Source organism: Erythrolamprus reginae, chromosome Z, assembly GCF_031021105.1.
Source record: "Erythrolamprus reginae isolate rEryReg1 chromosome Z, rEryReg1.hap1, whole genome shotgun sequence".
Classification (NCBI taxonomy): Eukaryota; Metazoa; Chordata; class Lepidosauria; order Squamata; family Dipsadidae; genus Erythrolamprus; species Erythrolamprus reginae.
In genome coordinates, this window is record NC_091963.1 from 86,246,488 (window position 1) to 86,271,688 (window position 25,201).

The 25,201-nt window shown below is 40.5% G+C and overlaps 1 protein-coding gene across 2 annotated transcripts in view; it reads left to right on the forward strand.

Moving 5' to 3' along the window:
- The window catches only part of EXOC3 (exocyst complex component 3), a 145,286-nt gene that overhangs the window by 29,528 nt on the left and 90,557 nt on the right, over positions 1-25,201 (forward strand). For both annotated transcript variants that reach the window (XM_070727750.1, XM_070727751.1), the window contains exon 2: positions 6,894-7,050. In XM_070727750.1, the coding sequence (XP_070583851.1) occupies positions 6,907-7,050 (144 nt within the window). In that variant the 5' untranslated portion in view covers positions 6,894-6,906. The remainder of the gene's footprint in view (positions 1-6,893; positions 7,051-25,201) is intronic.

Here is a 25,201-nt window from a genome sequence, read left to right on the forward strand (position 1 = left end):
AGTCTATGTCGGAACCTGAACTAGTGGCCCTCAAGGAGTTCATAGATAAAAATCTGGCCAAAGGGTTCATCAGGCCATCGACCTCCCCTTGAGTATACAGTGATGCCCTTTGGACTCACCAATGCCCCGGCTGTTTTCCAGCATTTGATTAACGATGCATTCAGGGACATGTTAGACCATTTTGTGGTCATATATTTGGATGACATTTTAGTTTACTCCCTCTCCATGGCTAGTCATTTGGGAGATTTGCGCCGGGTTTTGCTCCGGTTAAGAGAGCATTGTTTATATGTTAAGCTGGAGAAGTATCAGTTTCTGCAGACCACCATAGAATTTTTGGGTCATGTCAATTCTCCAGGGGGCATCGCTATGGACCCGGGCAAGGTGTCAGCACTAAAGACCTGGCAACCCCCAAAGAGAGTCAAGGATGTGCAGAGGTTGTTGGGGTTTGCAAACTACTATCGCATATTCATACCAGGGTTTGCCCAGTTGACCGCGCCTCTCACCCGGCTGTTGCAAAAGCAGGTCTCATTCAATTGGGGTGAGGAGGAGGAGTGGACTTTTGTAGCTCTTAAGGACGCGTTCATGAAAGAGCCCTTGTTGCAACATCCTGATCCGTGTCGGCCGTTTGTCGTTGAGTCGGACGCCTCTGATGTTGCTGTGGGACTTCTCCAGACCCGTCCCAAAGGTGGTACCTTGTTTCCGTGTGCCTACCACTCCAGAAAACTCACACCCTCAGAAAGGAACTACAGGATCTGGGAAAAGGAACTTTTGGCACTCAAGTCGGCATTCGAGACGTGGCGACATCATCTCGAGGGCGCCCGGCATCAGGTAGAGGTCAGGACCGACCATAAAAACTTGGAGTACCTGCAAACGGCCCGAAAGTTGAACCAACGACAGATACGTTGGTCGTTCTTTTTCGCAAGGTTCAACTTTTGGATCCGGTACACACCCAGCTTCCAGAATCCCAGAGCGGATGCTTTGTCTAGGAAACCCGAGTTTCTGCATCCAAAAGAGCCGGCCCTATTACAGACAATCTTGCCAGCAGCAGTGCTGGCTGCTACCCAGGATCCTGTTGACTTGCGGAGGCGTATCTGTGAGATGCAGCGGGGGGATGGGTTTGTGGCACAGCGAGTGAGGGAGATGGTGCCCAATTCTCCCTGGACACTTGCTGAGGGACTGTTCCGGTACCGGGGGCAGTTGTACATCCCAGCAGGGCCGCTTCGCGGATTGATTCTGTCCCAATGCCATGACAATCCTGCAGCGGGTCATTTTGGCTTGTTTAAAACCTTGGACTTAGTGACTCGAACATTTTGGTGGCTGCGAATCCAAGATGACATTCACTCGTATGTTGCCACATGTGAACGGTGTCATGCAGCCAAGTCAGCCACAGGGGCCCCGCCAGGATTATTACAGCCATTGCCAACGCCCACAAGGCCGTGGGGAGCTGTGTCCATGGACTTTGTCACACACTTGCCCCCCTCATCGCGGTTCACCACAGTCATGGGGGACAAAAATGGTCCATTTCATCCCGTCACAAGGTACCCACATCCCATGACACCGCTAAATTGTTTTTGCAACATGTCTTCTGGATCCATGGAGTTCCAGATCGAGTTGTGTTGGACCGAGGAACTCAGTTCACAGCACGGTTCTGGAAAGAGCTTATGTCTGCTTTGCAGGTTCAAGTGTGTCTTGCTTTGACCCAGCACCCTCAGACTGATGGGGGAACAGAAAAAACCATTGGCATTCTGGAACAATACCTGCGGTGCTTTGTGTCCGACCGGCAGGCTGATTGGTCACGTTTCCTCCTGGTAGTGGAGTTTGCATTCAATAACTCCCAGCATACGTCCATAAGACTCACACCCTTTTATGCTAACTATGGCTTCTGTCCCCGTTTTTCCCCGTTAACCCTGTTAGATTCCCCAGTCCCCGCAGCAGAGGACTTCTTATCGGAACTGCATGCGATTCATGAGATGGTGAAGTGGTATTTAATTAAGGCCAAAGAGGATTACAAACGGGTGGCGGACCGGTCTCGGTGAGACGTCCCCCCGTTGGCTGTTGGTGACCAGGTGTGGTTATCCACCAAACACATAGCTTCGGAATTACCTCAACGTAAACTGGATCCACGCTTCATGGGCCCTTTCCCGACTGAGAAGGTCATCAATCCGGTGGCCTATCGGCTTACGTTGCCTACCAACCTGCGGGTTCACCCCGTTTTCCACTGTTCCCTTTTGGTACCTGTTTCTCCTGAGTGCCCCCTTTGTCCCAGTGTCCCTTTGTTGCCTGCCCCCTGTGTTTGGGATCATTTGCTCGAGGTCATGGTCCATGCCATCCGGGACTCCCGTTGGATGGACGATTGTTTTCAATATCTTGTGCAATGGGTGGAGGGTGAGCCTGACGATTGTTCGTGGGTGTAGGCTGTCCTGGTTGATTCTCCCGTTCTTATCTGAGCATTTCATGCCCAACTTCCCCTGAAACCTCGTCCCTTGCGCTGGAGCCAGGGGAGGGGCCTTCTGGGAGGGGATGGTGTTGTGGTTAGCTCTGGCCCCGCTCCTGCCCCAAGGACTGTGGATGTGGGGGAGACATCCACATGCTGCAGGCCTGTTTTGCCCCTGGTGGAATCTGATGATGAAGGCTCCTCTGACCAAGAAGACATGAGTGACAGGGAGGAGGAGAGTGTGGCAGACAGCTCAGAAAGAGATCAATTATCTAGCTCCACCTTGGATTCAGAACAAGGGTTAATGATACAGCCACGCATGCGGAGAGCGATGCATAGGCAACAACAACTGAGAGATTATTATCAAAGAAAATGAGGCCACCTGTGGTTGGGTGGGGCTGTGGTAATTAGTGAGGCTGCTATAAATAGCAGCTTGTGGGTTTGGCCATTGTGGAGGATTATCTGATCGTTGTGTTTCATGACTGCTTTACTGACTTTGACCTTTTGTGTGCTGATTTTTCCCCGCTTTGAAACTAAACCAGAGCAAAGTGTGTTTCACTTTGTGAAAGAAGAAGGACTGTGAATTGTCTCACAGCTGCAAGCTAAGTATCACAGAACTGATAAGGGACTTGTACAAATTACCAGTTTGTTTGGAGATGAGTGCTCTTTGCTATACCAAAAGAGGGCTTAGTTTAAGTGATTTTTCATTATAAAGAACATTGTTTTGAATTTTCAAACGTGTGTGTGTCTGAAATTTGTACCTGTGAATTTTTGGGAGGAGTCTACCAGAGAGCCCGACAGAACACAATGTTAGCTGTGGATCGAGGAGGACGCCCAAGTTGCGAACCCTCTCTGACCCCCACTAACACCGACTGTGACCGACCGGAGAGGTAGGAGGAGAACCACTGGAGAACAGTGCCTCCCACTCCCAACCCCTCCAGCCGGCGCAGAAGGATACCATGGTCGATGGTATCGAAAGCCGCTGAGAGGTCAAGAAGCACTAGGACAGAGGACAAGCCCCTGTCCCGGGCCCGCCAGAGATCATCCATCAACGTGACCAAAGCAGTTTCCGTTCTGTTATATTTTGTATGTTTGCAGAAATATATGAATATTCATTTCAGACCAGGAAGGGAATACTTCATAAGGACCTATGAAACTGTATAATTTCTTATCAAGACCTCAAAATGATGTTAATCAAATCAAATGATTTATTATATAACTGTAATTATTGTTTTGACACTTTGTCATGTTTTATTATTATTTGTAACATAAAATTTGAAAATAAAGAAAAATAAATTTAAAGTAACATGTTAGCAAAGGAGTTAAAGGGGAATTATCTCTTATTAGAATTGTGATTTTTTTTTTTTCAAATTTGAAGCATTGCTTTTGTAAAAATATTTTCAGTCTGTTTTATTCTAGAAAAATGTTTTGGAGACACTTTATTCAACTCTGACATAGATTTAGTTTGACTCTTGTTTTAAAAGAGTCTTTTAAATGAAATAAATGAAATCATATGCCCTAATTGTACTGCTTGATTATATTGATAAATTGGGCATCCCCAGGCTCTCTGTTTGTGAGGCTGACATATATTGTATATAAAGTTACTTTGTTCATTCTCAGTTCTTTTACTTGAAAGAAGAGGCTTTCTTTTTCTTTTCTTTTTTTCCTTTTCCTTTTTTGACAATGTCTTTGAACCTGTTTTGGAATTTTCATTTGTTGGCATTGAAATAAAATACTACTGCAATTGACCTTAAATATCAAAATGTTTTGAAGCCCATATTTTAATTTCATTACAGTGATCCCTCGATTAGTGCGGGGGTACGTTCCAAGACCTCCCGCACTAATCGATTTTCCGCGGTATAGTGGTGCGGAAGTAAAAACACCATCTGTGCATGCGTGCCCTTTTTCCATGGCCGCGCATGTGCAGATGGTGGAGCCGGGGAGCGACGAAAGTGCGGAAGCCGACAAAGATTGCTTTGAATGTCGGCTGCCCCCGCCCCCCCAGCACCCGCCCGGCCGCTCGTTCGCCCGTTCGCCCTGCCGCCCGGCCGCTCGCCCGTTTACCCGCCCACCCGGCTGCTCGCTCGCTGCTCGAGAGCAAGAGGGGGAGAGATAGAGAAAGAGAGAGAAGGAAAGAAAAAGATGAGAGAGGGAGGAAGAGAGTGTGAGAGAGGAAGAAGCAAGATAGAGAGAGAGAGAAAGAAAGATGAGAAAGGAAGGAAGAGAGTGAGAGAGAGGAAGAAAGAGAGAGAGAGAAGAGTGGAAGGAAGAGAGAGAGAAATTATAGAAAAAAGGGGAGAAAAAAAGAGAAATGAGAAAATGATTGAAGCAGAGAATGACAGGAAAGAAAGAGAAAGAGACAGAGAAGTGACTCTTGGTGATGACGTATGACGTCATCGGGTGGGAAAAACCGTGGTATAGCAAAAAAAACGTGGAGTATTTTTTAATTAATATTTTTTGAAAAACCGTGGTATAGTGTTTCGCACTAATCGAGACCGCACTAATCGAGGGATCACTGTATTTCATTTCCTGTATGTTGGTATATACTGTATATACTTGAGTATAAGTCGAGATTTTCTGCACAAAAAATGTGCCGAAAAATCCAACCTCGACTTATACTAGAGTCACTGACTTTCACTGACCTGAAAACTGCCCTGCAGCATTTTCCAAAGCTCCACAGTTCTGATGTGAACAAGAAACCTCATGGCTGGCAACATGAGGTTTTTTTTTCTTTCTGCTCTTGGCAATGTATGTATGTATGTTTGGTTTTTATATTAATTGATTTTTAATCATCAAAACCAAATTACTATTGTACACTGTTTTATTGTCGCTGTTAGCCGCCTCGAGTCTCTGGAGAGGGGCGGCATACAAATCCAATAAATAAATAAATAAATAAATAAATACCCCTCAGCTGCCTGATTAGCAGCAGGCTGAACCAATCACAGACCCTCCTCTATACAGAAAGGAGGCACTGAGAGAGCTATCTGATTGGCAGCAGGCTGTAACAATCACAGCTCCTCCTCTACAGGAAGCACTGGGGGAAGGGGCGGGAGGGTTGAAGAGACTTTCAGAAGGAAGGAACCATGGCTTTCTCTTCTGATTAAGCCAACAACAATATTTTACAAGTAAATAAAATGTACAAGTAAAATGTAAGTTACCCATTTAAATTTGATTAACAGGATAGGTTATTTTGTAAGAAATTGTTGCTTCAAATAGAGATAATTCTGTGTAATTAAACTTTTTCTTCCAACTATATTTATACCCAAGAGGATTGTTAATGCTGACTTGTTTAAAACAATACAAAGGTTAGGATAATATTATTGATAGTATGAATTTTGTCATTAATCATTTGTTCTACATAATTAATATGAATAGATTTACCTTTTTTAAGAGTATGGTTTCTCCTTATGCAAGATAAATATCATGTAGAAGAAAGATTTTACAATTAATGATTGAGTAACCCCCAATTGTTATTTACTGATCTATTGAGATAGTAATGATTTTAACTTATGAAATATGTTTTAAATGGAAAATCTGAATATTTATTATATGGAAGTTTGATTTAAGCAATTGTTTTGAAAGAATATATGAAATCCCAATTATTAAGAAAATTATAATGATATTGTAATGAAGATTAAGATAACAGGCTTTAAGATTAAGATAACATTCCTAAAGATATTTTAAGAGGGTTTTGGAATTTAGAAAAAGAAAGATTTTGGAAGGGGAGGAAGAAAGATGCAAGAAATAAAAAAAAATTTGGAAGGAAAAAAGTTACATAATAATAATAACAACAGGGTTGGAAGGGACCTTGGAGGTCTTCTAGTCCAACCCCTTGCCTAGGCAGGAAACCCTACACTACTTCCGACAAATGGGTATCCAACATCTTCTTAGAAACTTCCAGTGTTGGAGCGTTCACAACTTCTGGTGGCAGGCTGTTCCACAGATTCATTGTTCCAACTGTCAGGAATTTTCTCCTTAGTTCTAAGTTGCTTCTCTCCTTGTGTAGTTTCCACCCATTGCTTCTTGTTCTGCCCTCAGGTGCTTTGGAGAATAGGTTGACTCTCTTTGTGACAAATCCTGAGATATTGGAAGAATGCTGTCATGTCTCCCCTGGTCCTTTTTTTTCATTAAACTAGATATACCCAGTTCTTGCAACCGTTCTTCATATGTTTTTTTTATTCTTCTACAAAAACAATTTTAAGAAGCTACAATAGAAGAATATTCCATTTTTATAAGTTACCAGTAGCCACTGTATTTTCCATACTTTTTATAAGTTACCAGTAGCCACTGTATTTTCCATATTCGAGTCAATAAGTTTTCCCAGTTTTTGTGGCAAAAATAGGTGTCTCGGCTTATACTCGGACCGACTTATACTCAAGTATATACGGTAGTTATTTGTAAAGATATTATGAATCCATTGTCCATTATTTTAAAGTTATGTATGCATCTGCATTTTCAGGCTTTGCTGTAAGATGGAGGAGACTGACAGGGAAGCAGTTGCAACAGCTGTACAAAGGGTAGCTGGGATGCTTCAACGACCAGACCAGTTAGATAAAGTAGAGCAATATCGCAGAAGAGAAGGCCGTAAGAAAGCTTCAGTAGAAGCGCGACTGAAGGTATAGAATGGCATTATTGTATTCTTGAATTTCTATGCATATACTGTAGTGCTGTAAATGTCAACTAAACAAGTTTCAATAAAGGGGAATAATCATATCAAACAACCTATTATGTTATGTATCAGAATAAATTTAGAAAGGCATAATTAGAATTACAAATTATTATAATTAAAATTAAATAATTGAAAATAAAAAATAATGAAATTTCAAATTCAGATAATATTAACTGTTTTAATTAATTCTTTAATAATTGATTTATTTAAATGAAATAAAAATAATTTTGAAAGAAGGGGGAAATCTAGTAATTGAAATTAAAGGAGAATTTGCTTATGTTAATGAGAATATTATAATTTTAAAATAATCTATTTTTCAGAGTATAAGACACACCTTTAAAAGAGGGTAGAAATGTCGGTGCATCTTATACACTGAATACAGCTATTTTTGGCCTCCTGAAGCCCCACCCCTGCATCCCATTTTTCTGAAAAATGGAGCAATTTTTTGTAAAATGTTTTGTAAAAATGGGGTGGACAGAGAGTTTGAGAAGCCTGCAGAGAGCTTCTGGGGCCTTTGCAAAAAAAAATAACCCAAGTGAAAAATGGCCCATTTTTCACAAAAGCGGGGACATTTTTGTCTTCTCCCAATAGCTCTCTTCAGGCTTCCCAGACCCTTTGCCCTTCCCATTTTTTTTTACAAAAAGCAAGTGAAAAACGGACCCATTTTTACAAGCAACACGGCATGCAGAGGGTTTAGAAGACTGGGAATAACAAAAACCTTTTTTCTTACTTACCTCTTTGAAATCTTGGTGCGTCTTATATACCAGTGCTTCTTATAGTCTGAAAAATACAGTATGTCTGGATACAAATTGATTCTAGTTTAATCTATAATAAATTATTATTTAAGACATTATAATTCTATTTCTTTTTGCAATTGAGGAACCTACACTTTATTATTTCTGATTTTGTTTAAACTTGGAACTCATTTAATCAATCTGCTCTCTCCCTATAATATCATTAATTTTTTATTAATTCAGATTTGTATGCTACCCAACTCCCAAGGGACTCTGGGCGGCTCACAACCAAAGAATAAAACATATGATGTAACAGTATAACCCCTTAAAACAATTTAAAACCAACAATTAAAACAGTTAAAACCATACATGTCATTAATGGCTGGATCCTGATGGCTTATCATCAGATCAATGGTCCCAGGCCTGCCAGAACAGCCAGGTCTTTATAGTTTTCTGAAAGGCCAATAGGGTGGGGGCGGTCCGGATTTCAGGAAGTATCTGGTTCCAAAGAGTCAGTGCAACCACAGAGTAGGCCCTCCACCGCGGGCCTGCCAGCTAACACTATTTAGCTGATGGACCCGAAGAAGACCAACTCTGTGGACCCTTATCATGCTTCAAGTCTTTATCTAATCACATAGCATTCACACTGAACTCCCTCCTACTTATATATCTATATAAGTTATCCTGTAATCTACAACTTTTACATTGCAAAAACATATGGACTACTCAAATTGATCAAGGAAAATCAATAGATGGAATCTACATTGACATTTGTAAAGCCTTTGATTCTGTAGTTCACGACAAACTGCTTCATAAATTAAAATCCTATGACATCTCGGGACCACTGCATGATTGGTTAACAGCATTCTTGAATAACAGACAACAAGTGGTCAAAATAGGAAGTGCCATATCTAATCCCCCTACTGTCAACAATGGAGTCCCTCAAGGCAGTGTCTTAGGACCAACTTTCTTCATATTCTACATAAACAATACTAAAACATTAAAACAATACTAAAATGCAAGATACTCCTATCCCAAAGATGCTTTTTCAGGAAACCAAGAAAGTCCAGTTGCCTCTTGGAAAAAAATACCTTTGGAACACCCATGAACTGGATGACTGGAGAATCCCCATCGACAAGAGACTCCTTTTCTCAGTGAACTGACAAAGCACCCTTTTCTATCCTGGAAAAGTAATCCTTAGATCCATTTGCACCATTTAAAAATGGTGGTCTCACTCACAAGATATGCTAAGAAAATCATCCAGATAGCCACAGCTTAAAAAAGTTTTTTTTCTAGGCAGCATTGCTTAACTCGATCAGCCAGGCAGCAGCAGTCCAAAAAGATTACTTCATTGGTTTTCCATGGGGGGTAGGAGGAGAGACCTCCCGAAGCCCTGTGCCTTTTTTGCAACAAAGAAACAAGCCAAAGACTAGCCAGACCCCTCCACCTGAGGACCCTGGTTGTTGGGGGCAATATGCTGACTTTGTAAACAGTTTAGAGAAGGCTGTAAACCACTGTGAAGCAGTATTGAAGTGTAAGTGCTATCTGGTGGGGTTGCAAGGAGGTGGGTGGAAGCTGCAGCTCCGCCGGACTACGGCGGAACATTGTGAATACAGGACATTTTCAGTCAACTTTTGAGTTTTGCTCTGGCTGTTCAGTGAAGTAAATTGTCCCTGCCTCCAAAGACCCCCGTTTCGGCTACCTCCACGGCAGGGGAGATCAATTTCTAGTCATGGATGTGTTGGGGTTTGATCAGCTGAGATGCGGAGCTGCGGAAAATGGTGTCTGCAAACTGACTGTTTGATGCAGAGTCACGCTATGAGGAGAAACCGAGGGACTAAGAATCCGGCCGAAACCCGACCCTGAGAGGTGAGAGGGGCGAGAGAGAGGTGTGAGAGAGGAATCGGAGGAATCAGTGTCACAGCAGCCCTGCCCCCCCCCCCCGAACAGATTCAGGATGCGACGTGAGGGAGAGCCGAGAGAGAAAAAACTAACACCACGACAGTCCTGGCCCCTAAGACACCGAGAAGCTATATGGTGGGAGCACTCGGCGTCGGAAAGTCTATCAGGTGGAGGGTCTACCCGGAGCAGCTGCTGCTGTGAGGGAGAGGGCCGAGAGAGGAAGGCGGAGACTGGGAAAAACGCCGATGAAGCCTCATGGTGTCCGTATGCAGACTGTGTGACATCATGGAGGGGCTCGTGAATTGGAAGTTCCCTCCAACAACTACAGAGGCATTGGAAAACGACCAAGGGGACCAGCGGAAATTGGGGGGTTCCGTAGAAATGTACGAGCTGAAGATAGAGGAAAAGATCGGGAGGGCCGGCCGGTGGCAGCGGTCGGCACAAAAGAACCTGGAAATAGAACTAGTACACCCAGGACTCAGACATTTCCCACTGAATTTGAATAACTCCAGAACTGCTCTTTTTTTAGAATTTAGGTGCTACTTGACTGATTGACTAATGAATTGGATTATCTCCTGTATTCTTAACATTTTAAAATATTTCTAATTTTAACTTTTTAATAATTAATTTGTATATTTTAATATTGATTATCAATTAATATCAATTTTTAGAGTAAATTTTAGAGTAAATTTGTTTTTAAAAAAAATTGATGTATAATTGGGGCAGATATGATAATATGTATGAAATGAGTGATTGCTATGGGTGGGGTGGATGGGATTTTGGTATCGATGAAATGAATGGAAATGGCATGAATGATTTAATTGCCTCCTTGACACTTGAGAGACGGAAGGGGAGGGGGCACCAATCTCTGGGGTGGCAGAGGGTCGGAAAATCGTGGTGTTGCTGGGGAGAGGCAGATATGGCGGGAGCCATGGAGCTAGCTGTTCTAGGAGAACGAGAGATCGCTGCTTAATAACAATCCCTTGTTCTGGCTCCATGAGCTCAACCCAGGGCACTGGTGATGAGTGTAATTCTGGCCCTGGGCTCAGGCTGCTGCTACTCAATGCCAGGTTGGTGGTAAATAAAGCTCTCCTCATCCGGGATTTGATTCTGGATGAGGAGGCTTACTTGGCATGTGTGACTGAAACATGGCTGGGCCTGGAGGGAGGAGATCCTCTCTCTGAAATATGCCCAGCCGGGTTTCAGATATGGCATCAGCCTCAACCTCAGTGAAGGGGGGGAACAGTGGCTATTATAGCCAGGGAGAGCCTTTGCCTGAGTAGATTCGTTGCTCCAGAGATTGAGGGTTGTGAGTCCCTCTTGGTGAAGTTGGACTTAGGGGTTCAGGTGGGCTTGTTTCTCACGTACCTGCCTCCCAGCTACGTGTCAACAGCCCTGCCTGTGCTGCTTGAGGAGGTAGCCAGCTGGTGGTGGGATTCCCCAGACTTATTGTCTTGGGGGACTTTAGCCTGCCGTCACTTGGCGAAACCTCTGGACTAGCACAGGAGTTCATGGCCACCATGACAGCCATGGACCTGACTCAAGTAGTACAGAGTCCGACTCATGGGGGGGGGGGGGAACGCACCCGACATGGTATTCCTCTCTGAGCAATTGAGTAATGGTCTGAGATTAAGGGGCTTAGAAGTGTTGCCTTTGTCATGGTCGGACCATTTTCTATTGCGGCTTGACTTCCTGGCTCCAATCCTTCCCTCAGGGAGGCGGAACCAATTAGGTGGTTCCGCCCCAGATGCCTGATGGACCCAGAGGGCTTTCAGAAGGTGCTTGGGGTTATTCCAGATACACTCGTCCACAGTTTGATAGAGTCTCTTGCTGAGGCCTGGAACAAGGCTGCAGCGGAGGCTCTCGACCGGATTGCGCCATTGCGACCTCTCCGCAGCACTAGACCCGGTAGAGCTCCATGGTTCAACGATGAGCTCCGGGAGTTGAAACGCCAGAAGAGACATCTAGAGAAGTGATGGAGGAAGAGTAAGTCCGAATCCGATCGAACACTTGTAAGAGCTCATATTAAGACTTACAAAGTGGCACTTAAGGCGGTAAGATGCACGCATCATGCCACCTTGATTGCCTCAGCGGAATCCCGCCCAGCCGCTCTGTTTAAGGTGACCCGCTCCCTTCTTAACCAGGGGGGAGTTGGGGAGCCCTTGCAGAGTAGTGCCGAGGACTTTAACACGTTTTTCGCTGATAAAATCGCTCGGATCCTAGCAGACCTCGACTCCAATTGGATAACAGAGTCGACTGACAATGAGTCAGTCGAGGTGACTGGGGCACGTACTTATCCATCTGTCTGGGAAGAGTTTGATCTGGTGACACCTGATTAAGTGGACAAAGCCATTGGAGCTGGGAGTTCTGCCACCTGTTTACTGGATCCGTGTTCCTCCTGGCTGGTCTCCAGGAGATTGTTAATGCTTTTTGGGGGAGGGGGTCCTTTCCGGATCCCTACTAGGAGGCACTTGTGCGCCCCCTCCTCAAGAAGCCTTCCCTGGACCCAGCCATTCTCAACATCTATCGTCCAGTCTCCAACCTTCCCTTTATGGGGAAGGTTGTTGAGAAGGTGGTGGCGTTCCAGCTCCAGCTGTCCTTGGAAGAAGCCGATTATCTAGGCCCTCAGCAATCAGAATTCAGGCCTGGCTACAGCACAGAAACTGCTTTGGTTGCGTTGATGGATGATCTCTGGCGGGCCCTGGACAGGGGTTTATCCTCTGTCCTGGTGCTTCTCAACCTCTCAGCGGCTTTCGATACCATTGACCATGGCATCCTTCTGCGCCAGCTGGAGGGGCTGGGAGTGGGAGGCACTGTTCTTCAGTGGTTCTCCTCCTACCTCTCCGGTCAGTCACAGTCGGTGTTAGTGGGGGGTCAGAGGTCGACCTCTAGGCTTCTCCCTTGTGGAGTGCCTCAGGTGTCAGTCCTCTCCCCCCTGCTATTTAATATCTACATGAAACCGCTGGGTGAGATCATCCAATGGTATGGGGTGAGGTATCATCAGTACGCGGATGATACCCAGTTGTACATCTCCACCCCATGTCCAGTCAACGAAACAGTGGATGTGATGTGCCGGTGCCTGGAGGCTGTTGGGGTCTGGATGGGTGTCAACAGATTCAAACTCAACCTTGATAAGACAGAGTGGCTGTGGGTTTTGCCTCCCAGGGACAATCCCATCTGTCCGTCCATCACCCTGGGGGGGAATCATTGACCCCCTCAGAGAGGGTCTGCAACTTGGGCGTCCTCCTCAATCCACAGCTCACATTAGAGAAACATCTTTCAGCTGTGGCGAAGGGGGGCGTTTGCCCAGGTTTGCCTGGTGCACCTGTTGCAGCCCTATTTGGACCGGGAGTCACTGCTCACAGTCACTCATGCCCTCATCACCTCGAAGCTCAACTGCTGTAACACTCTCTACATGGGGCTACCTTTGAAAAGTGTTCGGAAACTTCAGATCATGCAGAATGCAGCTGCAAGAGCAATCATGGGCATCCCTGAGTATGCCCATGTTACACCAACACTCCGCAGTCTGCATTGGTTGCTGATCAGTTTCCGGTCACAATTCAAAGTGATGGTTATGACCTATAAAGTCCTTCATGGCATTGGACCAGAATATCTCCAAGACCACCTTCTGCCGCACGAATCCCTGCGACTAGTTAGGTCCCACAGAGTTGGCTTTCTCCAGGTCCCATCGACTAAACAATGTCATTTGGCGGGACCCAGGGGAAGAGCCTTCTCTGTGGTAGCCCCGACCCTCTGGAACCAGCTTCCCCCAGAGATCAGAATTGCCCCCCCCCCTCACCTTTCGTAACCTCCAAAGATGCAGCTCAGGCTATTTGGGTGTACTGCCAAGAAGCATTAACATCTGTTACAATGTAGGAAGGCAGTTTTTTAAAACATTTAAGCAGGGCAATAAAAAAAAGCAGGATTAGGGCTTCCGGTGGTGACGCGACTGCTCTAGGAGGTGGAAAAGCAGGGCTCCGCTTGTACACTTTCTCTTTTTGTTTGAAGTCCCGCTTTTTCAGTGCGATCGGGCTCGGAGGGTCCCAATCATTGAAGGGGAGTATCTGTAGCCCACAAGGCAACCCGCCATTGCCTTGGGGGGCGAGGAATAAACCCCAAAAACTTCTGAAAAGAACCAGCATTTTGGCGGGCGGCCAAAGCAGCAGCGACCACACAGCAGGAAGATGAAGAGTGTTTGAAAGTAGATCGGAGAAAATAAGATATATCGGAAAAAGAATTGAAAACTTTACAGAAATCGAGTAACCCCAGGTAACATACAGGAAATCACTGATTATGGGCGCCATTGCAATATAGTTACAGCAAGAGAGTGACTGGGCAGAAAGCGAAAGTTATCTGAATACGCGGAAGAAAGAGAGATCAGATTTCAGTAAAGTGTGTGGAAAAAATAGAAGTCTTGACAGAAGAAGATATTTTAAATTTTCCTTTTCCTTTTCCTCCTGTGTCGATAATTTTCCTTCTGTTGTTTTTTCTTTTTGTTTTTCTATTCTTTATTTTTTGGCTTCACTAATTTTTATTGGATTACTTCTATTACTATTTTTATTATTAGATTAAATTAAATAAAGACCGAAATAAGAGACTGAATAAGATATTAAAAATTCTTTTTCTTTCTTTTTTCCTCTCTTTTTTTGTTGTATATCTTATTTTGATTTTTATTCTTTCTTTTTTATGAATTGGACTTTATTCAACATATTTAGTTATTTTTAATTATATATATTTTTTGTATTTTTGAAATGAATAATAATTAAATATTTTCTTCCTCCCGATTTGAATATTAATTCCTTTAATCCTCTTCTTTTTTGGATCAACTTAGCCCTTAAATTTTTTTTATAACTTGCTTTTTTCTATAAATTATATTATTCTTAACTACTACCTCTAGGAAAATATTATAAATATATGTATATATTATATTTATTATAAAGTATTAGTTAAAATAGTTAACATTTTGATAAGTAATAGTAAATAGTAAATAGTGAAATAAAACATTTTGATAAGTAAAAGTAAATAGTGAAATAAAATTGTTTATTGTTTATTCACTACCTATTAACACTAATTAATTGTATGTAACTATACTAAATATCTAGCGATTTAAAAGAAAATTTATATAATCTATTATTGCAGTTTATAGCCTTTCTATTTTTCTCTCCTCTCCTCTTCATTTCTATATTAAAATTGAAAATATTGTTAAGTCATATATAAAGATTAAGTAGATAATTCTGAGAGAATTGATAAAACTGTGAAATTACTTAATATTGATTAACTTCTATAAGTAAAGCATAACTTTGATTAACTAAATTGAGAAAAGTTTATGATAGTGTGGAAAAACTTAAGAAGATCTTTAAGTATGATTAGTACATCTACAACAATGAAGACCACCAAAAAGCAAAACATAGACTCGCCAATACATCAAAAGACCTTAGATACTATGTTAACAAAAGATAAATCAGGCTCTGCAACTAGTCTGCAATCAATACAAGACATGCTGGTACAACTACAAGAAACAATGACAAAAACATTAGAAAACAATAGAGAAGAAGCCAAAAAACAACATGAAGAATTAAAGACAGAGATGGGAGAAGTCAAATATAAGGTTAAGGGAATTGATGAAAGAATAGTGGATATGCAACAAATACTAAAGGAAAATGAACAAAAGATAAAGGTAATAGAAGACAAAGTGGGAAAGGTAGAAAAGAAGGTAGAAAAGTTGGAAGAAAAAAGTGAAATGACTACTAAAAATATGGAACAAGCTATCGCACAACTGGAATTAGACCGCTCCTCGTAGTCTACGATTCCAAAATATAATTGAAGAAAAAGATGAAAACCTAGGTGAAAAAATGATTGAAATCCTAGCAAAAATTTTGCATAAAGACCAACGAGAGATGGCACTGGAAATAGACAAACTATATCGCATGCATACAAATTATGCAAGAAGATATCACCTACCATGAGAGGTACATATTAAATTTGCCAGACGAATAACCAGAGACAAAATATATAGATGATCTCTCAATCAATCAATAGCCTATAGGGGAAAAGAAATAATAATCCTGAAACAAATACCATGTAGGATTTGCGAGACTAGAAAATAATATCAATTCCTGGCAAGAAAACTAATTCAGAGGAGTGTGATGTTTAGATGGCTTCTCCCGGAAGGGATGATGATAATTTGGAAAGAAAGAAAAGTTAGAATAAATACAGTAGAGGAAGCAAGACAATTCTGTGAAGAAAATGACTTACTTTGCAAAGAACAAGCTAGTAAAGAAAGTAGGGGCAGTAGAGAGGAATTGGAGACAAGTCGGGAGGAGGAAGAATCACTTGAAGAAAAAGAAAGACTAAGGGTGGAAGGAAGGAGACAAGAACAACAGGAAGAACAACGAGAGAGAAATCTAAGAGAAACGAGGAATCAGAAATATTACCAACAATAAATGTCAGAAGATATAAAAATAATATAGATTAATGTAAATGGACTTAACAATCCTAATAAAAGAAGACTAATATTTACAAAATTAAAAAAACAAAAAATGGACGTGATTGCATGAATTATATATGCGTAAACAAAATGTGGACTTACTAGAAGATATGAAATTAGGGACACTTTATGTTTCTCTAACCGATCAAAAAAAAGGAGTTGCAATATATGTGAAAAAAAGATTAGTTCAAAAGAAATATATAAAAATCAGGAAGGAAGAATTCTAATAATAGAATTAGAAAAAGATCAAAAGCCCTTAAAGCTAATTGCGATATATGCACCTAATGAAAATCAAATTGAATTCTATAAAAAATTGCATGAAAAAATTATCGAATTAGATTTGGAGAACATAATTTTACTAGGAGATTTCAATGTGGTACCAGATAAAAAATTAGACTACAAAGGGAATAGAAATATTAAAAAAAAGAAAAATCTCCCCAAAACCTTTTGGGAAATAGTTAAAGAATTGAGTTTGAAAGACTCTTAGAGAGAAAAACATGAAAAAGATAAACAATACACGTATTATTCGAACACGCATCAGAGTGGGTCTCATATAGACGTGGTATGGGCAACACCACAGATAAATAACGAAATTGTTGAAATAGAAATAGAATCCAATTCATGGGCGGATCATAACCTGATATCATTAATTTGGAGAAAGGAATACAGCAAAAAACAAATAAAATGGACAAAATGGAAAAGCAATATATTCAGATGCTAGAGAAAACTACAAATATTTTTTGAACTAAATAAAACTGAAGATATTACACCACAAACACTTTGGGACACGACAAAGGCTTATATTTGGGGTTTAACAATATCATATATGGCAAGAAAACACAAACAAACAAAAAATAAACAGGAAAAAATAGAACAAGAATTAAAACAAATAGAAACAGAAGTACAATTAAATCCAAAAAGTAAAAGAACTAAGGATAAAAAAGATTAAATTAGACATTCAATTAATCTTTTACATCAAGAAGAACTGGAAGATAAAATTAGAGCAGCCAAACAAGTACCAATCACCTTAGTTGAATTACAGGCAGCAATAAAACAACAGAAAAATAACAAAGCAACTGGTATAAATGGTATACCAGTGGAATTATACAAACAAGAAATAAAAATACTAGAAAACAATATGTTGGAAATTTACAATCAAATACCCCAAGAAGCAAAGATACCCCAAACATGGTCAGAAGGATTAATATCACTTATACCCAAAACAGAAACAGTAAAAGAAAAAATCAATAATTATAGACCCATATCTTTATGGAACACAGACTATAAAATATTTATTACAATTTATGCAACAAGGATTTAAAAAAAATTAAACCAATTAATACACCGAGACCAAAATGGCTTTCTCCCCAAGAGACAAATTAGAGACAATTTGAGAATAATAATAAACACACTAGAATATTATGAAGAGCACCTCGAGAAACAAACGGCGTTGGTTTTCCTTGATGCTCAGAAGGCTTTCGATAAGGTCAATTGGAAATTCATGATAACACAACTAGAAAAGATAAAATTTGACCAAAATTTTAAAAAATTAATAAATACAATATACTCTAAACAAAATGCTAGGATTATAATCAATGGAGAACAGACAGAAAAATTTGAAATTGAGAAAGGAGTTGGCAGTGATGCCCTATCTCTCCACTTCTGTTTATACTAACAATGGAAACACTACTAGTAAAAATAAGAAAAAATGAAGAAATAAAAGGTTTAAGAATAAGGAAAGAAACCTATGAAGTCCAAACTTTTACAGACGATTTGGTATTTATAATTGAGGAACCGTTGATAATTGCTCCCAAATTGATTAAACAAATTGAAGATTTCGGCAAAGTAGCAGGACTAAAAATAATAAAAAAAACAACCAAAAATTATAACAAAAAATTGTCCCAAAAAACAAATAAAACATTTGGAACAGATTGCTAATATGTAAGTACCGTATATACTCGAGTATAAGCTGAGTTTTTCAGACCAAAAAATGGGCTGAAAACCCGACCTCGGCTTATACTCGGGTCACTGAGGAGTCACCACAAGAGGGCGCCCCACTGGAGCCCAGCAGGCATTGCTTCAAAAATGGAGCCGCCTGAAGAACTGGAGCCGGGTGAGACATTGATAGAAATGGCGGCGGGGCGGGGCACTGCAGCTCGTCTCTCTCACTTCCTCACTTTCTTTTTAAAATATTTAAATACCAATAAATAAATACGCTGTCGGCTGCTTCCTCTTCTCCTCTTTTGTTTTCTCCTGTCAGTTGCGGTCATGGAGGAAAAGGAGGAAAGGAAAGAGGCGAGGCTTCTTTTTTCTTTCCTCTTCCTCCGTTTCCTTCCCAGCTGCAGCTGCCGTCCCAAGTGGATCTCTTTAGCAAATCTGCTTCCCCGAACAACACATGGGGCAATACAGGGAGACGGAGGAGGAGGGAGGATCAGGGGTGGGAGGGAGATCCAGCCAGCGAGCCAGCCAGCAAGCTAAGGGGGGGGGGACAGCATGAACTCTCTCCAGGCTTTAGAAGCCCCCAGCCGGAGAGAGAAGCAGATTTGCTAAAGATATCCACTTGGCGCGGTAGCAGGGAAAGAAGGAGGAGGACAGCCTCTTTCCTCCTCCTCCCCCAGGGCTGTGGGCTATTTTGGCTCTCCTCCTACTTTCCCTGCTGCCGTCCCAAGTGGATCTCTTTAGCAAATCTGCTTCCCCCAAACAACACATGGGGCAATATAGGGAGACGGAGGAGGAGGGAGGATCAGGGGTGGGAGGGAGATCCAGCCAGCGAGCCAGCCAGCAAGCTAAGGGGGGGGGCAGCATGAACTCTCTCCAGGCTTTAGAAGCCCCCAGCTGGAGAGAGAAGCAGATTTGCTAAAGATATCCACTTGGCGCGGTAGCAGGGAAAGAAGGCTCCCCCAGGGCTGTGGGCTATTCTGGCTCTCCTCCTACTTTCCCTGCTGCCGTCCCAAGTAGATCTCTTTATCAAATCTGCTTCCCCCGAACAACACATGAGGCAATATAGGGAGATGGAGGAGGAGGGAGAATCAGGGTGGGAGGGAGATCCAGCCAGCGAGCCAGCCAGCAAGCTAAAGGGGGGGGGAACGGTATGAACTCTCTCCAGGCTTCTAAAACCTTGTCAAGTTTAAAGATCCCTGGGTTAGAGTTAAAAATGCAAGAGTCTTCAAACCTGAAAAGATTAAGGCTTGTGGACTTCAACTCCTACTCCTGAAGTAGCAGGGCTGGGGCAGGAATTCTGGGAATTGAAGTCCACTAATCTTAAAACTCAAGTTTAAAGAGTCCTGGGTTAGGGTTAAAAATGCAAGAGTCTTCAAACCTGAAAAGATTAAGGCTTGTGGACTTCAACTCCTACTCCTGAAGTAGCATGGCTGGGGCAGGAATTCTGGGAGTTGAAGTCCACTAATCTTAAAACTGTCAAGTTTAAAGAGTCCTGGGTTAGGGTTAAAAATGCAAGAGTCTTCAAACCTGAAAAGATTAAGGCTTGTGGACTTCAACTCCTACTCCTGAAGTAGCATGGCTGGGGCAGGAATTCTGGGAGTTGAAGTCCACTAGTCTTAAAACTGTCAAGTTTAAAGAGCCCTGGGTTAGGTTTAGAAATAGGTTTTAGCTTGGTTGCTAAATGAGCTACTTTTTTTACTTTTTAATTTATTGTTATTACCAGATTGCTTTTGTTTACCCTCTTTTAAATTTACAAAGCTAGTTTACTGGTTTTCTTTAAAATAAATATTCTAAAACATATAATCTACTGATTTCTCAATTAATGTAATTTTATTGGTTTCCATTTTTATAAGTTACCAGTAGCCACTGCATTTTCTAACCTCGGCTTATACTCGGGTCATTAAGTTTTCCCAGTTTTTGTGGCAAAACTGGTGCCTCAGCTTATACTCAGGTCGGCTTATACTCGAGTATATACGGTAGTTAAAAAAGTAAAATATTTAGGAATTTTTCTTATAGCTAAAACGGCGACTTTAAAAGAGAATAATTATACAAGTGTAATGAATCAAATTAAAGCAGACTTAAAGAATTGGAGAAATCTACAACTTTCATTAGTAGGAAGAATTAATTCAATTAAAATAAGTGTCCTGCCCAAGCTCCTCTTCCTATTTCAAACAATCCCTATAAATCCAGGCAAATTTTTTAAAAAGAATTTGACAAAATAATATTAAACTATATATGGTTAAATAAAAAACCAAGAATCAAATTAAAGGCACTACAAGATGTGAAAGAAAGAGGAGGCTTGGGACTACCAAATTTTAAATTATACTATTATGCATCATCATTAACATGGATTAAAGAATGGATTATGTTAAAGAATAAATGTATATTGACCATAGAAGGTCGTGACTTATTTTAGGCTGGCATGCCTATCTCTGGTATGAAAGAGATAAAACACATAAATATTTTAAAAAGCATATATTAAGAAATTCTCTTATCCAAACATGGAAGATAATTAAAAAAACAACAATATACTAAGATACCAGAGTGGGTTTCGCCAATAGAATTAACATATCACCCAAGCTTAATCAGGCCCCAAAATACAATTAGATATAAAGAACTACTGGACCAACAAACGAATATAAAAACAAAGGAAGAATTGGAACAAAATGGCAAATTAATAGATTGGTGGACATATTTACAATTAAAAGATGCATATCAAAAAGATAAAAGGGAATATGGCTTTCAAGTGGGGAGAGGTGATTTGGAGAGGACACTACTAAAGGATGATGAAAAATTAATTGGCAAAATATACAAATACTTGATTCGATACGAAACAGAAGTGGAAATTGTAAAAGAAAATATGATGAGTTGGGGAATAAATTTCGGTTACACAATTGATTTAGAAAAATGGGAAAAATTATGGACTAATATTTGGCAGATGACAAAATCAACTGCATTCAAGGAGAACCAACTAAAAATGTTTTATAGGTGGCATTTATCACCAGAAAGACTTTCGAAAATGTTTCCGAAAGTCTCACCATTATGCTGGAAATGTAAAAAAGAAAAAGACACATTCTATCATCAATGGTGGACGTGTTTACAGGGAAAAATTATTGGAATAAGATAACAGAATGGCTAAAAGAAATAACAGAGGAAGAATTTGAAAAAAACCCAGAAGTATATTTATTGGGCATTTTCAACAAAAAAATGAAAAGAGGTAAGATACTTAGTCATTCACATATTAACAGCTGCCAGTTAAAAAAATATCATTCGGAGGATAAAAAAAAGAAAGAAAAGCAGGATTAGGCTAGAAACAACACACAGAGGCACACTAGAAGGTTTCCTTCCTGCCTTCCTCACAGGATTAACCTCTTAAGGTGGGTTCACCAAACTGTTCAGAAAGTTAACAATTGGTTCAAACTGGATAAATACAACCGCTGCCTAGTTCCAAGCCATGTAGGGCTTTAAATGTGAAGCAAATCAGTAGCCAATGTAGCTTTAGTATGTGCATATCAAAGCCTACACAAAGCACAAAGGCCACTGCATTTTGAACCAACTGAAGTTTCTAAATACTTTTCAAGGGCAGTCCCATGTAAAATACATTGAATTAGTCAAGAAGGGAGGTGACAAGGGCATGAATGACTACGAACAGGGATTTTTGAGCCAAGAAAGGGCATAACTGGTGCACAACCCGCTCTTGTGCAAAATCTTTGAGCAGACATCTTGAATCCAGTTTAGACATTGGGTCTGTCTGGGGCAGTGCCAGTGTATAAACCATTCAACCACCAGAGATGGCAATTCTCCAAGGACCAGAAAACCCAAAGCATTGTGAGCCGCCCCGAGTCTGCAGAGGGGGCGGCATACAAATCTAATAAATTGTTATTGTTATTGAGTCTTGCCAGGATTCAGTTTCAGCCCGATGCGCCCCATCTAGCCCTTAACCGCCTCCAAGCACTGCAGAGGCTGGTCACATGGGTTTACACCATTTGCCGGGTCTAAGCAAAATCACTTTGTAGCTTGAGTATATTGTGTAAATATTATACACTCTTTAACAGAGCAGACCTAAGAAGTTGGAAGGTGCCTTGTTGTCTGCACACGCACACATGCACACCTCCCAGTGGGCTATTTTTGTCTTAGCCGGCTTGAGAATTGTACCCACTTTGGGGCAGGAGAAAGCAATCTTGCTTCTTAGTTTAACAGCTTCAGACTTAATCAGCAACATGCTGATACAGGTGAATTAAAAACAATTTGGAATTAAATGCAACAGTGCTCTACGCTTAATTTTAACCTTTGTTTGGGACGGGTGGGGGGGAACTAGCATATTTTGCCAGCTGTTAATGTCAGTATAAGAACCTGTATGAGAACATACCTAATAGTAACTGTGGGAAGACTGGAGTGCCATATTAATTGAAGAACACTCCATGGTAAATCCATGTCATTTCTGTAGGGGTTTTGTTTGATGCGTTTTTCCCCAGTTAACTAAATAATAGTTAATCACCTTTTCAAAGTTTAGCTAGTACTACTTTAGACCAAAATGTGGCTTGTTGTTCAGATTGTCTCATGACTCTGTTCAAAAGCAGTATTTCTCCAGATTAAATGTCTGAAAGGGGCATAGTCATAGGATGCAAGTTATTCTAAAGGGCTTCTCAAAATCATTCATGCCCTGTGGGATTGATGATATCTCAGCCCATGATGGCAGATGATTTCACCCAGCAGCTTCATGTAGCTGTTAAACACAGAAGTGGAGAAAGTACTGAGTCATGCAGGACACCACAAAGCAGAGGATGAAAGCCAGACCTCTCACTTCATATCAACACCAACTGACAGTGACCACAGAGGAAGGGAGTGACCCAGGACAACCCAGAAGCCCCACTTCCAACCCCCAAAGTGATTCCAGAAGGATGCCATGATCAATGGTATTGAAGACTGCTGAGAGGTCAAGTAGAGTGAAGATGCATGCATTAAACCATTCCTGCCGGAGATCATTTAAAAAATGGTACTAATGCTGTTTCTGTCCCATAACCAGGCCTATAAGGATAATCTATTTCTTTCAGGAACTTCTGGGGCTGCTTCGCAATCAACTTCTCAACAATTTTTTATAACAACTTCTCCTTTAATATTATTCCATTAAAATGGTAATGTTATTTGTGTTGGACATTGAGACACTTTATATTTCAATAGGAGAAAAGAAGAGAACCAGCAAACTAACCTACATCACAAAAAAATCTTACCGAACAATGGAATAAGACTATTCTCCATTAATATTAATGGCCTCAACTCTCCTAGTAAAAGGGAAAAAACATTCCAAAAAATTGAACAACAAAATGCAGATATAATTTGTTTCCAAGAAAGGCATGTAAGAAAACAAGACCAATTAATTTTAAACCATCCCAAGCTTGGAGAAATCTTCTCATCCCTTGCTCAAGTCAAGAAAAGAGGAGTAGTACTATACATTAAACCTAAACTCAACCCCAACTTAATATACACAGTGACAACAGACAGATATTAATAGTACAAATTACACCAGGAACAAAGAAAATACATATAATCGCAATCTATGCTCCCACGATAAATCAATCCACTTTTTATGCAAAACTACATCAAAAAATTACGGAATTAAACTTGACAAATATAATAATAGTAGGCGACTTCAATGCAATATTAGATAGGAAAAAGGATCATAAAAGCACTAAACAAATGAAAAAGAGAAAACAACTGCCGACAACTTTTGAACAACTTACAACTGAATTAGCTCTAAAAGACATATGGCGTCACTTTAATCCAAACAATAGACAATATACCTTTTTCTCTTTTCCTCACAAGTCATGGTCCCGCATTGACATGGGCTGGGCTGATTTAGAATTTATTAATGAAGTAACAGACATACAAATACTTCCAAACTCCTGGTCAGACCATAACCCCATATTGTTGAAATGGAGAGATTCAACTAATAACTATACAAGACGATGGACTATGAACCAAACAATATTTAAAGAAGAAAACTTTCAAAAAACTTTAAAACAAGAAATAGGTGAATTTCTCCAAATTAACAATGATGGTAACACTTCCACACAAAACCTATGGGACACAATGAAAGCCTATGTATGAGGAATTTATATTGCATACCAAAGTAAAAAGAAAAAACAGAAACAAAACAGCCTATCCACACTAAAAATAAAAATTCAGAACCTTGAAAAAACCCTACAAACCAAACCAAACAACACCAAAATTTTAGGAGAACTGAATATTACAAAACACTACATAAACCTACAAACTCAAGAAGAACTCTCACATAAATTAAGGATTGCCAAACAAAAGCATTTTGAATTTGCAAACAAACCCGGGCGATGGTTAGCTTCAAAACTCGCTCATCAAAAAGCAGATAAAACCATAGAGGCAATATATGATCATACAGGTGTCTTAAAAACAACACTTAGTGATTAAAAACAAATAATTAAATCCTTCTTTGAGGAATTGTATAAAAAAGATGACGTAAATGAACAACTAATAAATAAACTATTCGAGAGCTTAGAAAATACAGAAAAAATAAATAAGGAAGATCAGGATATGCTAAATGACAAAATAACATCAATAGAACTAATCAATGCAATTATGGAACAAAAAAATTATAAAACCCCAGGCACAGATGGTATACCTGCTGAATTCTACAAACAATTTCAAGAAATGCTGGAGCCTATAATGTTACCTCTCTTTAATGAAATTTTTGAAGGTTCAAAGCTTCCTTCCTCTTGGAATGAGGCCTATATAACTTTAATACCTAAAGATACACAAGATAGAGCTTACATTCAAAATTATCACCCAATATCCCTTCTTAATTCAGACTATAAAATCTTTGCATCAATCATAGCTGAAAGATTTAAAAGAATACTTACTGTTAAAATACATACAGACCAAAAAGGCTTTCTTCCAGCAAGAAATATAGCAACAAATACAAGGATTATTTTGGACTCTTTAGAATATTACGATAAAAACATAGATAAACCAGTAGCATTCCTATTCGCAGATTTACAGAA